General features: G+C 38.7%; 1 protein-coding gene across 6 annotated transcripts in view; it reads left to right on the top strand.

The window, feature by feature from the left end:
• The first annotated feature begins 768 nt into the window (after window positions 1–768).
• Window positions 769–13,276, top strand: part of nrg1 (neuregulin 1) — a 121,249-nt gene continuing 108,741 nt past the window's right edge. For all 6 annotated transcript variants that reach the window (XM_061980663.1, XM_061980662.1, XM_061980661.1 and 3 more), the window contains exons 1-2: window positions 769–994; window positions 1,072–2,020. In XM_061980663.1, coding sequence (XP_061836647.1) covers window positions 1,306–2,020 — 715 coding nt within the window. In that variant the 5' untranslated portion in view covers window positions 769–994; window positions 1,072–1,305. The remainder of the gene's footprint in view (window positions 995–1,071; window positions 2,021–13,276) is intronic.

The raw sequence follows: 13,276 nt of genomic DNA, 5'->3' as shown, positions 1-13,276 counted from the left end.
TTGTAAAAAGCACTTTACATTGAGCAAACAACCTCAAAATGCTACAGTGTACTGAACATTTAAAAAAAATAAAAATAAAAAAATAAAAAATAAATACAGTCCATAAGTACACGTTTGTGCACTTATGGACTAAGTCCATCATATTAAAAGATGATTTTTAGTGTTTATTCTAATTGGGGTCCAATAAGCCCAAATAGCAAAGAGAAATAAAAAAAGCATGTAGACAAACAGCTTGGACCTTAAGAGGTTAAACAAATTAAACAAACAGCAATTCCAAATTAAAACATAACATGAACATATTATTGTAGAAGTCAACAAAAAAAGAACAATTGTACATATGCAAGTTTACATTTCGTGACTTGAGAGGACTACAACACAGCGGCTCTGTTCTTTGGTGATGGCCCATATGTCTGTTTCCTTGCCTCCTTCCCATAGACAAAAACACACCCGTCGGTATCAGCATAATCAATGTGGAGTGCTGCTGGAGGAGGTGGCTAAAGGGGTCGGCCTGCCCACGATTCGCCGACATTGCCTCTAATTGGATTAAGGAAGTTGCTTAGCTTGATGCTTTGTGCCGGGATGGCGAGCCGGCTGCACGAGAGAGTAAGAGGAGGAAGGAGGGAGGAGGCCGGAGCACGCCTCACTCACTTAGCGAGGAAGAAGAGTGGGAGAGGAGGGGTGAAAGAAGAAAAAGGGGAGTGACCCATCTTCCTTGCCCTTGTGAGCTGCTGCTGCTGCAACCCCCCCGCCCTCTCACCATCAGTCTGTTCCTCTCTTCTTTCCCTTACTCATCGTTTATGTGGCGGCGCCGGGGAGGAAGGACACCTGCCGCTCCCTCATGATTCAGCCTTTCTGCTGCCGGGAGCTTGACGGACGGACGAGGCAGCATGTCCCTCCTGCCACTGCAGTGCCTGCTCGTCCTCTCTTTTACACTTTTGCCACTGCAGTCGCGGCCGGCCCACCGCGACGCCGTCTCCGTCATCCAAGTGCTCAGGTGAGTGAGCTCCGGTCATTCTGCCACTCCTTAAACATCCAATAGATCTAAGCAATGTTTTCTCCTCTCACCTGCAGTATATCTGAAAATCCCAATTTTATACATTGCTTTGAGAGTATGGAACTCCATTAAAAGGCTTTCCAGACAAGGTCAGAATCACGAACAAGAGCGTTATCGCACTTTACCTTCCCGGCTGGCTTCTCTGCGTAATGGACAACATACTTAAAGTGACCGGTGGCGGACAGCTGCTCTGTGATGCTCTGAGTTAAGCCATTCAGAGATCCGGCGTCCGGCGGTTGCAGAACGACAGGATGACTGAGGGAATGGAGGATGTTTCCGCAGGGCCCGCTCGCCCGCCCGACTCGACCGTTGATACTGGGCAAGTCCCGAAGGAGAAACCCGAGGAGACGGAGGTAGCTGGAGAGAACGGGCAAGAGGTTGCAGAGGTAACTCCAGCGGGAGGAGAAGATGATGACGATGAGGATGATGGTGCCAGTGGCGGCGGTGAGGGGGAGCATCCTGAAGCTCTGGGAGTTATAGCTTTGCCTGGGACCTGCTGCGTGTGCATAGAAATGGAACATATTAGCAATTGCCTGCATTCTGAAAAAATCTGCATCTTGCCCATCGTAGCCTGTTTACTCAGTTTAGCTCTGTGCACAGCTGGACTCAAATGGGTATTTGCAGATAAGATCTTTGAGTACGACCCCCCCACTCATTCAGATCCTAAACCCATAGGACAGGACCCTATTATCATATCGGCGGATCCCACACTGGGAATACCTGTGTCAATTCCTCAGTCGCCTCCCCCTGCTGTTTCTCTGACCACTGCTGTTTCTCTAACCTCGGTGCGTCCTGAGGTTTTAAACGTAGAGACATCTACAAAAGGTTCAAATGTGCCTACACGAGGAACTCTACCAGAGCCCTCTGTCACATTGAAATCCACCGCCGAACTTCCCACCATTCCAAAGCAGACCCCTCGCCGTCTGACTACGCAGGAAGTGAAAAACGTTGCCGTCCCAACAATACGTAAGTACTTCTCAAAAAAAACCTGGGATTTGGTTAATATACTCATATTGATCCGTTTGAAGCATTTCTGTCCATTTTGAGATGGTATGTTATGTTCAAACTGAATTGTTTAGGTATCTTTGCCTGGTATTTTTTGACTCTGGCAGGAGGTGTCAGCTATCAGGACTTTGCCCTAGAGCAGACGCGTTGGGACTTGCAGTGTGTAGCATGGAGGTGCATGACTAAGCCTCACAAATATGGTTCCCCTCTAGGTGTGTCCTTGCCAAATTGACTGTTGCAAGTAGGTGACTATCATTATTAAAAGCCACCGTTTCCCAGCGAATATGAATGGACTATTAGGTTGTACCAGGGGTCGGTAACCCAAAACGTTGCAAGAGCCATATTGGACCAAAAATACAAAAAACTAATCTGTCTGGAGTCACAAAAAATGAAAAGCCGTATATAAGTCTTATAATGAAGGCAACACATGATGTAAGTGTCTATATTAGCTATAATAGCCTACTATCAAAATGACTATGTGTCGCAGGCTGAAAGCAAATCTTCGTTGACAGAAATGTTGAAATGTAATATTTATTCTACACATTTTTAAAACATTGGAAAACATTAGTAAATCAGAGGCTACTCAAATAATGAGATAACTCCTAGAAATGACTTGCTTTGAATGGCCAAAGGTATAGATGTGTGTGTCCAAGTTAAAGGAAACGGCAGGCTGTCTTCTTTTAATAGATTTAGTACAATCTTTGGCAAGCTAGGTAATGTTTGCTATGGTCTGGAACAACATGGCACACAAACAACTATCTGAAATGCAGCCAATATTACATACAGATAATGTGTCATGAGACATGCAAAACTAAATTATATACAAAGAGGACAAAAGTAAAGGATATTGAATGAGCTCAAATATACCTACAAACGAGGCATAACGATGCAATATGTTCAGTACATACAGCTAGCCTAAATAGCATGTTAGCATTGATTAGCTTGCAGTCATGCACTGACCAAATATGCCTGATTAGCACTCCAACAAATCAATAACACCAACAAAGCGCACCTTTGTGCATTCACGCACAGTATAAAACCTTTGGTGGACAAAACGAGACAAAGAAGAAGTGGAAGATTTTACATGTTAACAAATTGTTGCGTCGCAGTCCACACTATGGTGAGTTCAAGAACCGCCAAAATTAGTAGGACAAAACGATGTTCACCAAATACTCTCATCAGTGAAGCATACACACAAACATATTAAACAGTGGGCTTTCTGACAATTGGGAAGGTTTGTGTCATCTTTGTCCTCAAACAAAAAACATACTAAAACAAAAATAAATGTTTCCCCCATCTTTTTCCATTTTAATTAGGGATGTCCGATAATGGCTTTTTGCCGATATCCGATATTCCGATATTGTCCAACTCTTTAATTACCGATACCGATATCAACCGATACCGATATCAACCGATATATGCAGTCGTGGAATTAACACATTATTATGCCTAATTTGGACAACCAGGTATGGTGAAGATAAGGTACTTAAAAAAATAAATAAAAATAAAAATAAGATAAATAAATTAAAAACATTTTCTTGAATAAAAAAGAAAGTAAAACAATATAAAAACAGTTACATAGAAACTAGTAATTCATGAAAATGAGTAAAATTAACTGCTAAAGGTTAGTACTATTAGTGGACCAGCAGCACGCACAATCATGTGTGCTTACGGACTGTATCCCTTGCAGACTGTATTGATATATATTGATATATAATGTAGGAACCAAATATTAATAACAGAAAGAAACAACCCTTTTGTGTGAATGAGTGTGAATGGGGGAGGGAGGTTTTTTGGGTTGGTGCACTAATTGTAAGTGTATCTTGTGTTTTTTATGTTGATTTAATACCAAAAATAAAAAAATAAAAAAATTAAATAAAATAAAAAACGATACCGATAATAAAAAAAACGATACCGATAATTTCCCATATTACATTTTAACGCATTTATCTCTAATTTTAATCCTTTTTTAAAAATGCTCCACGGAGCCACTAGGGCGGCACTAAAGAGCCGCGGGTTGCTGATAACCGGGTTATACGCATGGATTTGGCACACACATAGCACGATGGAGACAATGTTACTTTTGCACATCTGAGCTGGGAGGCAGCATAGTATATTAGTCCTATGAAAAAGTGAAAATCAATAATGCATGACACAAACTGAAACACCAGCCTGTGGGTACAGGAAGACTTCCTGTCTACTGCTGGTACTTATTTTGAAGGTCAGAGATGGTTGGAGGCATAGACACCCCCACCATCCATCTTGTTGGGGGGGGGGGGGGGGGGGGGGTTGGGACGACAACATGCAAATGCTGTCTGACTCATTAGATGATAAATCAATGGAAGTCACATCCATGAAGGATTGATTACATTGTTCCTTGCGTGGCTAATGGAAAGGAAGTGGCAATGGATGGTAGCTCAGATGCTAAAGTTGGGCGGCCTAAATACACCCCTGGAAGACTTAAATGGGTTACTATTATGATTTTTATTCTACATTTGAAACACTTCCTTGTGGTCTACAGAACATGTGAAGGTAGTTCTTTGGACAAAATTTAGCATAGATTACCGCATTTCCTGGACTATAAGGCACACTTAAAATATTTTTTTTTCTCTCAAAACTCGACAGTGTGCCTTATAACGCCGTGCGCAAGGAATACGTTTGGTTGAGCTTACCCACCTCGGAGCTATGGTACATGGCGACCAGTAGATGGCAGTCAAACATAAGAGATAAGTGTAAGCGACACTATGATGGCAATATGTCTCAAGTAAACAACACCAACATTTTAAATGTTCCATTGAAAATATAGAACATTACACACGGCGCTCAAAAATCTATCAAAATGTTTTAGTACGACTTTGGTAAGCTATGAAGCCGCACCGCTTGATGGATTTTCGGCGCATTAAATATGCGAGTATTGTTATGGTGTGTGTGAAAGGTAAGACACATTATCTGGCGTTTTGTTTCGCAATGTTATGCAAAAGCAACTTTTCTTACCTTCTGGTACCTGCTGATCTGTATTTGGGATCTGCATAAATCCTGAAAAATTGCGCGCGCCCGCTTTTGTAGTCCGTACCGACACCATTGTCGATAAGCTTCTTCTTTTTCTCTATCTTCTTGTTATGGGACATTCATCCTCTGCTGTTGCCATTTCTAATACAAAATAGTGTAAAGTTCTTACTTATATCTGCCAGTAAACTCGCCATGAAAGTGCTAAAACATACCGGTGTAGTGAGTTTACATTATTTACCCAAGGAACTTTAGGTATTAGAGAGTCCCGGTCGGACGTTTTTTCATGGGACACATTTCCGGCCTGGTTGTTGTTTCCGGATGAGGAGATGCTGCTCTGTTATTGATTTAAGTAAAGTCTGAATGTCATTAAAACAGTTAGCTCCATCTTTTGACACTTCTTCTACTCCCGTCCTTGCACGCTACACCGCTACAACAAAGATGATGGAGAAAAGACGCTGCCGAAGGTGAGCCACGTAAATAAGACCGCCCACAAAACGGCGCATCCGGAAGCGACTGTCAGAAAGCGGCTTGAAGATGATCTGTAAAACATAATCTATGCAACATTTTGACCAAAGAACCACCATTACATGTTATGTAGACCACAAGGAAGTGTTTTACATTTACAAAAAAATAATAACAATATGACTCCTTTAATGCGCTCTACCTGTATAATCCGGTGCGCCTTGTGTAAGGAATACGTTTGGTTGAGGTTACCCACCTCGAAGCTATGGTACATTGTGTAATGATAAGTGTGACCAGTAGATGGCAGTCAAACATAAGAGATAAGTGTAGGCTGCACTATGACGGCAATATGTCTCAAGTAAACAACACCGACATTTTAAATGCTCCATTTAAAATATAGAACATTACACACGGCGCTCAAAAATATATCAAAATGTTTTAGTACGACTTTGGTAAGCTATGAAGCCGCACCGCTTGAAGGATTGTCGGCGCATTAAACATACAAGTATTATTATGGTGTGTGTATAAGGTAAGACATATTATCTGGCGTTTTGTTTCGCAATATTATGCAAAAGCAACTTTTCTTACCTTCTAGTATCTGCTGGTCTGTATTTGGGATCTGCATAAATCCTGAAAAATTACGCGTACCACCATTACATGTTATGTAGACCACAAGGAAGTGTTTTCAATTTAGAAAATAATAATAATAATACGACTCCTTTAATGTGCCCTATAATCCAGTGCGCCTAATATATGAAAACATATCAAAAATAGACCATTCATCGGGCAGTGCGCCTTATAATCCGGTGCGCCCTACGGTCTGGAAAATACGGTATGTTTACAGATCATCTTCAAGCTGTTTTATGACTGCCTCTTCATCAGTGTTGGGACTAACGCGTTACAAAGTAACGCGTTACTGTAACGCCGTTAGTTTCGGCGGTAACTAGTAATCTAACGCGTTATTTTTTATATTAAGTAACTCAGTTACCGTTACTACATGATGCGTTACTGCGTTATTTTACGTTATTTTTTTATGTAGTATCGGCTAGAAACTGAGGATCTGAGTGTGTTTTATGGCAGCGAAGCAGAGACGTGCTTCTGATTCTTCCTCTGCGCTCTCTGTGTGTGTGTGCGGGTGTGGGGAGGTGAGGGGAGGGGAGGGGAGGGGAGGGGAGGGGGGTGCGCAATAATAACCGTTGGCCAACAAAAAAGTAACCACAGAACACTATACGACTATACGGTATAGTGTTCTGTGGTTACTTTTTGGTTGGCCAAGCGGACGTGACGGCAGGCTGTCCTCACTCAGGTCTGCACGGACCTGGAGGGGCGTGCCTTAAGTCCGGCTGGAAATCGGCAGAAATTTGAGAGAATGGTTGTCCCGGGGAGAGGCAAGTATGAGATATTCTCCCTTCTTTTCTTTTGTCGAGCACAATTTAGTTAAATGTAAGTTGTGACTTGGATCAAAGATCCCGTCTACTGCCCAAAACAACAATTCAAATCTGCCTGGTTAGGCTTTGTGTATGTCACGTGTGCCTTCCTTAGGTGAAGCCAGCTTTACAGCTATGTTGTTGATTGATTGATTGATTGAAACTTTTATTAGTATGTTGCACAGTACAGTACATATTCCGTACAATTGACCACTAAATGGTAACACCCCAGTAAGTTTTTCAACTTGCTTAAGTCGGGGTCCACTGATTCATGATACAGATATATACTATCAAATATATACTAACATCATAATACAGTCATCACACAAGATAATCATCAGGGTATATACATTGAATTATTTACAATCCGGGGTGTGGGATATGGAGGACGAGGGGGGGAGGGTGTTAGTTTAAGGTTGTAGTTGCCTGGAGATGTTCTTTTAGTGCGGTTTTGAAGGAGGATAGAGATGCCCTTTACTTTACACCTGTTGGGAGTGGATTCCATATTGAAGTGGCATAGAAAGACAATGAGTTAAGACCTTTGTTAGTTTGGAATCTGGGTTTAACGTGGTTAGTGTTAGTGTTATTATGCTGTTTGTTACTTATGTATGTTATGTTGCAGCTATTTAAAATAGTTTTGTCAATTTGTTCTGGCCTGAAATAAATTGGCCCTTTGAAACATATCTTTGTCTTTGTGTGTTGTATGTAGAGCACATTGCTTAGCAGAGTTCAGTGATGCAAATGCATGTCAAGTTGATCAACAGATTGTATTATTCTCCAGTGCAATAACAGTACTGAAATGAAGGCTAAAAGGGCATTAATGGGAGCTTTAAAAACAAAAAGTAGAAGAAGTAACTAAATAGTTGCTTTTCACAGTAACGCATTACTTTTTGGTGTAAGTAACTGAGTTAGTAACTGAGTTACTTTTGAAATAAAGTAACTAGTAACTGTAACTAGTTACTGGTTTTCAGTAACTAACCCAACACTGCTCTTCATGTTGCACTGTTTTGTAGGCGGTCTTATTTATGTAGCTCCACTTCGACAGCGTCTTCTCCCTGTCATCTATGTTGCAGTTTTTAAGTCTGCTGACATATATAAGTTAGAACTGTACTCTAATTTGTATTAGAAATGGCAACAGAGGAGTATGCGTGTCATACTTGCCAACCCTACCGAATTTTCCGGGAGACTCCCGAAATTCAGCGCCTCTCCCGAAAACCTCCCGGGACAAATATTCTCCCGAAAATCTCCCGATTTTCAGCTGGAGCTGGAGGGGGCGTGGCCTCCATGCGGACCTGAGTGAGGACAGCCTTTTTTCAGACGGGAAGACAACAGGGTGACAAGAACTAAATCATCCATACTAGAGATAAATTGTATTATTATGTTTATCTTACCTAAAAATAAATATATTTACTAATTAAAAAAAACAAAAACGAAATACATTTTTAATATATTTTGCTAAAAACATCAAAATTAATTGTATTTTTATTTGTATTTTTTCTGACTCCTTATTACATCCAGCCATAGAATTATACATTAAAATAAACATATTTGAAATAATTAATTTTAAATGATCATAATTCATTTAAAATGACCATATTTAATTATTAAAACAATTGCTTGTTTATCAACAATTTTAGCATTTTATTCATTACATTTTGAAGCTCTCAGAAGCCAAGTTATGTCATATTCCTTAAGATTTATTTATGCAAGTTTGAAGTATCAATGATCTAAACACAGTTTTGTTTGCATATTTTCAGGATGTAGATATATATATATATATATATATATATATATATATATATATATATATATATATATATATATATATATATATATATATATGAAATACTTGACTTGGTGAGTTCTAGCTGTCAATATACTCCTCCCCTCTTAACCACGCCCCCAACCAAGCCACGCCCCACCCCTGACCACGCCCCCGCCCCCGCCCCCCACCTCCCGAAATCGGAGGTCTCAAGGTTGGCAAGTATGATGCGTGTCCATGTACGAGCTAGTCTACCCCACAACTAAAATTGTACGGTATACCGGTATTAGTATAGTACCGCGATACTAATGAATCATATTTGGTACTATAGCGCCTCTGAAAAGGCGCTATATCCACCCTCACCCGCATCAAAGTCACGTCCAGACATTGCTGGTTTACGAGCAGACGAGCATGTTCGGCAGCGCACAATCATGTCACGGAGTACTTACAAGCAGACACAGTGTGTAGACAGCAAAGGGAGAACAGACGCATTTTGGCTTAAAAACTAACGATAAAGGTGAAGTTATAACACTGAAATGCCCTCAGGAAGAGGTGCTTTAAGACATGGCTAGCTAGCTAGCGGCTAAAGTCCAGCCCCAGTCGGTAGTGTTTTAGCTACTTCTAAATCCCTAATCCTCGCCTCCATGGCGACAAATAAAGTACGTTTCTTACAAGTATCATCCCTGCAGGACGAGGAATAGCGAAACATGCTTCACTACACACCGTAGCTCACCCGCCTCACAATGTAAACAAACGGCATTGGTGGACGTACACCTAACATCCACTGTAATGATACCAAGTACAGTAGCGTATCTAGTTGATACTACTATGATTATGTCGATATTTTTTGGCATCACAAAATCTTCTTTTGTTTTTTTAAAATGTATATTATGTTTATAAAGTCAGGAAATATGTCTCTGGACACATGAGGACTTTGAATATGACCAATGTATGATCCTGTAACTACTTGGTATCGGATTGATACCCAAATTTGTGGTATCATCCAAAACTAATGTAAAGTATCAAACAACAGAAGAATAAGTGATTATTACATTTTATCAGAAGTGTAGATAGAAAGTGTTAAAAGAGAAAGTAAGCAGATATTAACAGTAAATGAACAAGTAGATTAATAAGGAATTTTCTACCACTTGTCCTTAATAATGTTGACAAAATAGAATGGAAAATGACACAATATGTTACTGCATACGTCAGCAGACTAAATTAGGAGCCTTTGTTTGCTTACTTACTAATAAAAGACAAGTTGTCTTGTATGGTCACTATTTTATTTAAGGACAAACTTGCAATAAGAAACCGTAAGATTTTTTGTTAAAATAAAGCCAATAATGCAATTTTTTGTGGTCCCCTTTTTTTTTTACAAAAGTACCGAAAACTACAGAAAAGTATCGAAATAATTTTGGTACCGGTACCGGTATCAAAATATTGGTATCGGGACAACACTACCCACAGGAGCTTTTACAAAGCGCGGACTACAATGCAGTTTGGGTATATTTATACAATTTATAAATAATAATCCGCTGACGTCCTTGGTATTACACTTTATTACAGAAGGTAGAAGAATAAAACCGTTGTCGTCCTGCTCTGCAGGTGTTTGCTTGTTCTACTTTGATGGACCCAATTACCTCATGGATATAATCATACTTTGTTTCTACTAAGCTTTTTATTTTTTTATTTTATTTTAGTTCAATTCAATAGATCACGTCCATGTTCATCCAAAAGCTCATAAGAATTATAAGTAATTTTGCATCGCTTTGAACGCAGTCATTGTGACAGATTTACGGCCATATTATACAACAACCGTATTATTGAATTTAATGATGTCCGATAATATTGGCCTGCCGATATTATCGGCCGATAAGTGCTTTAAAATGTAATATCGGAAATGATCGGTATCGTTTTTTTTTTATTATCGGTATCGTTGTTTTTTTTAATAAAAAAAAAAAAATTTAATCAACATAAAAAACACAAGATACACTTACAATTAGTGCACCAACCAAAAAACCTCCCTCCCCCATTTACACTCATTCACACTCATTCACACAAAAGGGTTGTTTCTTTCTGTTATTAATATTCTGGTTCCTACATTATATATCAATATATATCAATACAGTCTGCAAGGGATACAGTCCGTAAGCACACATGATTGTGCGTGCTGCTGGTCCACTAATAGTACTAACCTTTAACATATAATTTTACTCATTTTCATTAATTACTAGTTTCTATGTAACTGTTTTTATATTGTTTTACTTTCTTTTTTATTCAAAAAAATGTTTTTAATTTATTTATCTTTTTTAAAAAGTACCTTATGTTCACCATACCTGGTTGTCCAAATTAGGCATAATAATGTGTTAATTCCACGACTGCATATATCGGTTGATATCGGTATCGGTTGATATCAGTATCGGTAATTAAAGAGTTGGACAATATCGGGATATCGGATATCGGCAAAAAAACATTATCGGACATCCCTACTCATAAGATTTATAAGCAATTTTACATCGCTTTGAACACAGTCATTGTGACAGATTTACGGCCATATTTTCGAAACAACCGTATTATTGAAATGTATAATTAGGGCTGCAACGATTAGTCGACAAATGTCGACAATAAAATTTGTAGCCGACAATTATATGTAGCGACTTTAGTCGTGACGTCATCACTCGTATTTTTACCGGGCGGAAGTGGGTCACTCGCTAAAACAACCCCAGTGATAACATGTAAAGTTTAAGGATATTTCCTCTTATTCTTGTTAAAAACATGAATACATTGTTTTTATGGCAGTACATCAGTGATTTGTCAGCATTTAAAGCGGAGACATGATGTTTGGAGGGAGGATGCGGTCTCAACCTGGGTAAGTGTTAGCTTATACCTTTTTAGCTAGCTAACAAGAGTGACACGAAGTTGTGTGAAAAATAACTTTAACTATCATTTTAGCAAAAGTCAGCCAGCTAAACTTTGTCTACATCAATTCAAGTATGTTTTAAAGAAGCGTCGATTTGCAATGCCGTAAAAAAAAAGACATTTTTAAGAAACGCGCACACACACGCACGCGCACGCACACACACACACACACACACACACACACACACACACACACACACACACACACACACACACAGACAGGCACCAATGCGGAGGTATCATAAGATCAAACATATAATCTATAAATAGCCAACATTTTAAGAATTAATCAAATATAGAATTTTACACATTGAGTCTGTTAGAGTGCTAAAACTGCCAATAGCCATACGATTAAAACAATCTTCTATATAGCCAACATTTTAAGAATTAATCAAATATAGAATTTTACACATTGAGCACTGTAATAAATGCGAACTGCGCGCGTACACTCACTCACACACACACACACACACACACACACACACACACACACACACACACACACACACACACACACACACACACACACACACACACACAGACTGACAGGCACCAATGCGGATGTATCATAAGATCAAACATATAATATATAAATGGCCAACATTTTAAGAATTAATCAAATATAGAATTTTACACATTGAGTCTGTTAGAGTGCAAAAACTGCCAAGACTTAATCAATAGTCAATATATCAGTGTGCAGCTTTTTAAATATCACAAAATGCTTTTATTTTTGAGAAGGTTAGAGATTGTGTTTTGTTGTTTGTTTATTTTAAACACAAAAACAAGGTTAATTGTTTTTTGTTTTTTAGCACTTTGCCTTTCCTTTCTTTTATATGGACAACATTTTAATTTTCATTTATTTATTTATTTCAGGCAATGACATAAAAAAGTACAAAGTTGACAACACATAATAATATAAATTAATATAGTGCAAAAGGTAATGTATAGTATGTAATGCATGATTGTCCAGTTTTGCCTGAAAGGGAGTGGGAAGAAGATAATTTATTTAATCCCACCGCCAGTTCTCCATTCAGTGATTATTCACATGAGTTTCACTCTTACTTTGTTCAAGGATTATAATACAGATGTTGTATCATAGTGGCATTACCACAGGTAACAATAATGATTACACTGTAACAATAATTTGTATCAACAATGTAGGAATAATGAATATACCAACAATGGTAATAGACAAAATGCCAACAATGGTAATAGACAACATACCAATAATGGTAATAGACAACATAGCAATAATGGTAAGGAAACATTGAGCACATGTTAACACTTTGAGACAGAGTACAACAGCAGGTCAAATTAAAGACCCTCATCTCTATATTTGAACCAGACCCCATGTTTGTGTAATAGTTTGAATCGATTAATAGTTTGGCATTGCTTGTGTTGTAAGTCCTGTTTGTTCCATAGTTTTACTCTGCATAATAGCCATTTAAATTTTTGTAACAGCTGAACAAGCAGCACAGTTACAGTATAAATAAATATTTATGAATTAATTAGTCATTTTTGTTGTTAGTAAGCACATGCCTAAAATGGTAAATGGGTTTTACTTGTATAGCCCTTTTCTACCTTCAAGGTAGTTAAAGCGCTTTGACACTATTTCCACATTCACACATATAATCACAC

This window comes from Nerophis lumbriciformis, linkage group LG20, assembly GCF_033978685.3.
Source record: "Nerophis lumbriciformis linkage group LG20, RoL_Nlum_v2.1, whole genome shotgun sequence".
NCBI lineage: Eukaryota > Metazoa > Chordata > Actinopteri > Syngnathiformes > Syngnathidae > Nerophis > Nerophis lumbriciformis.
This window is presented reverse-complemented; position numbering and strand designations above follow the sequence as displayed.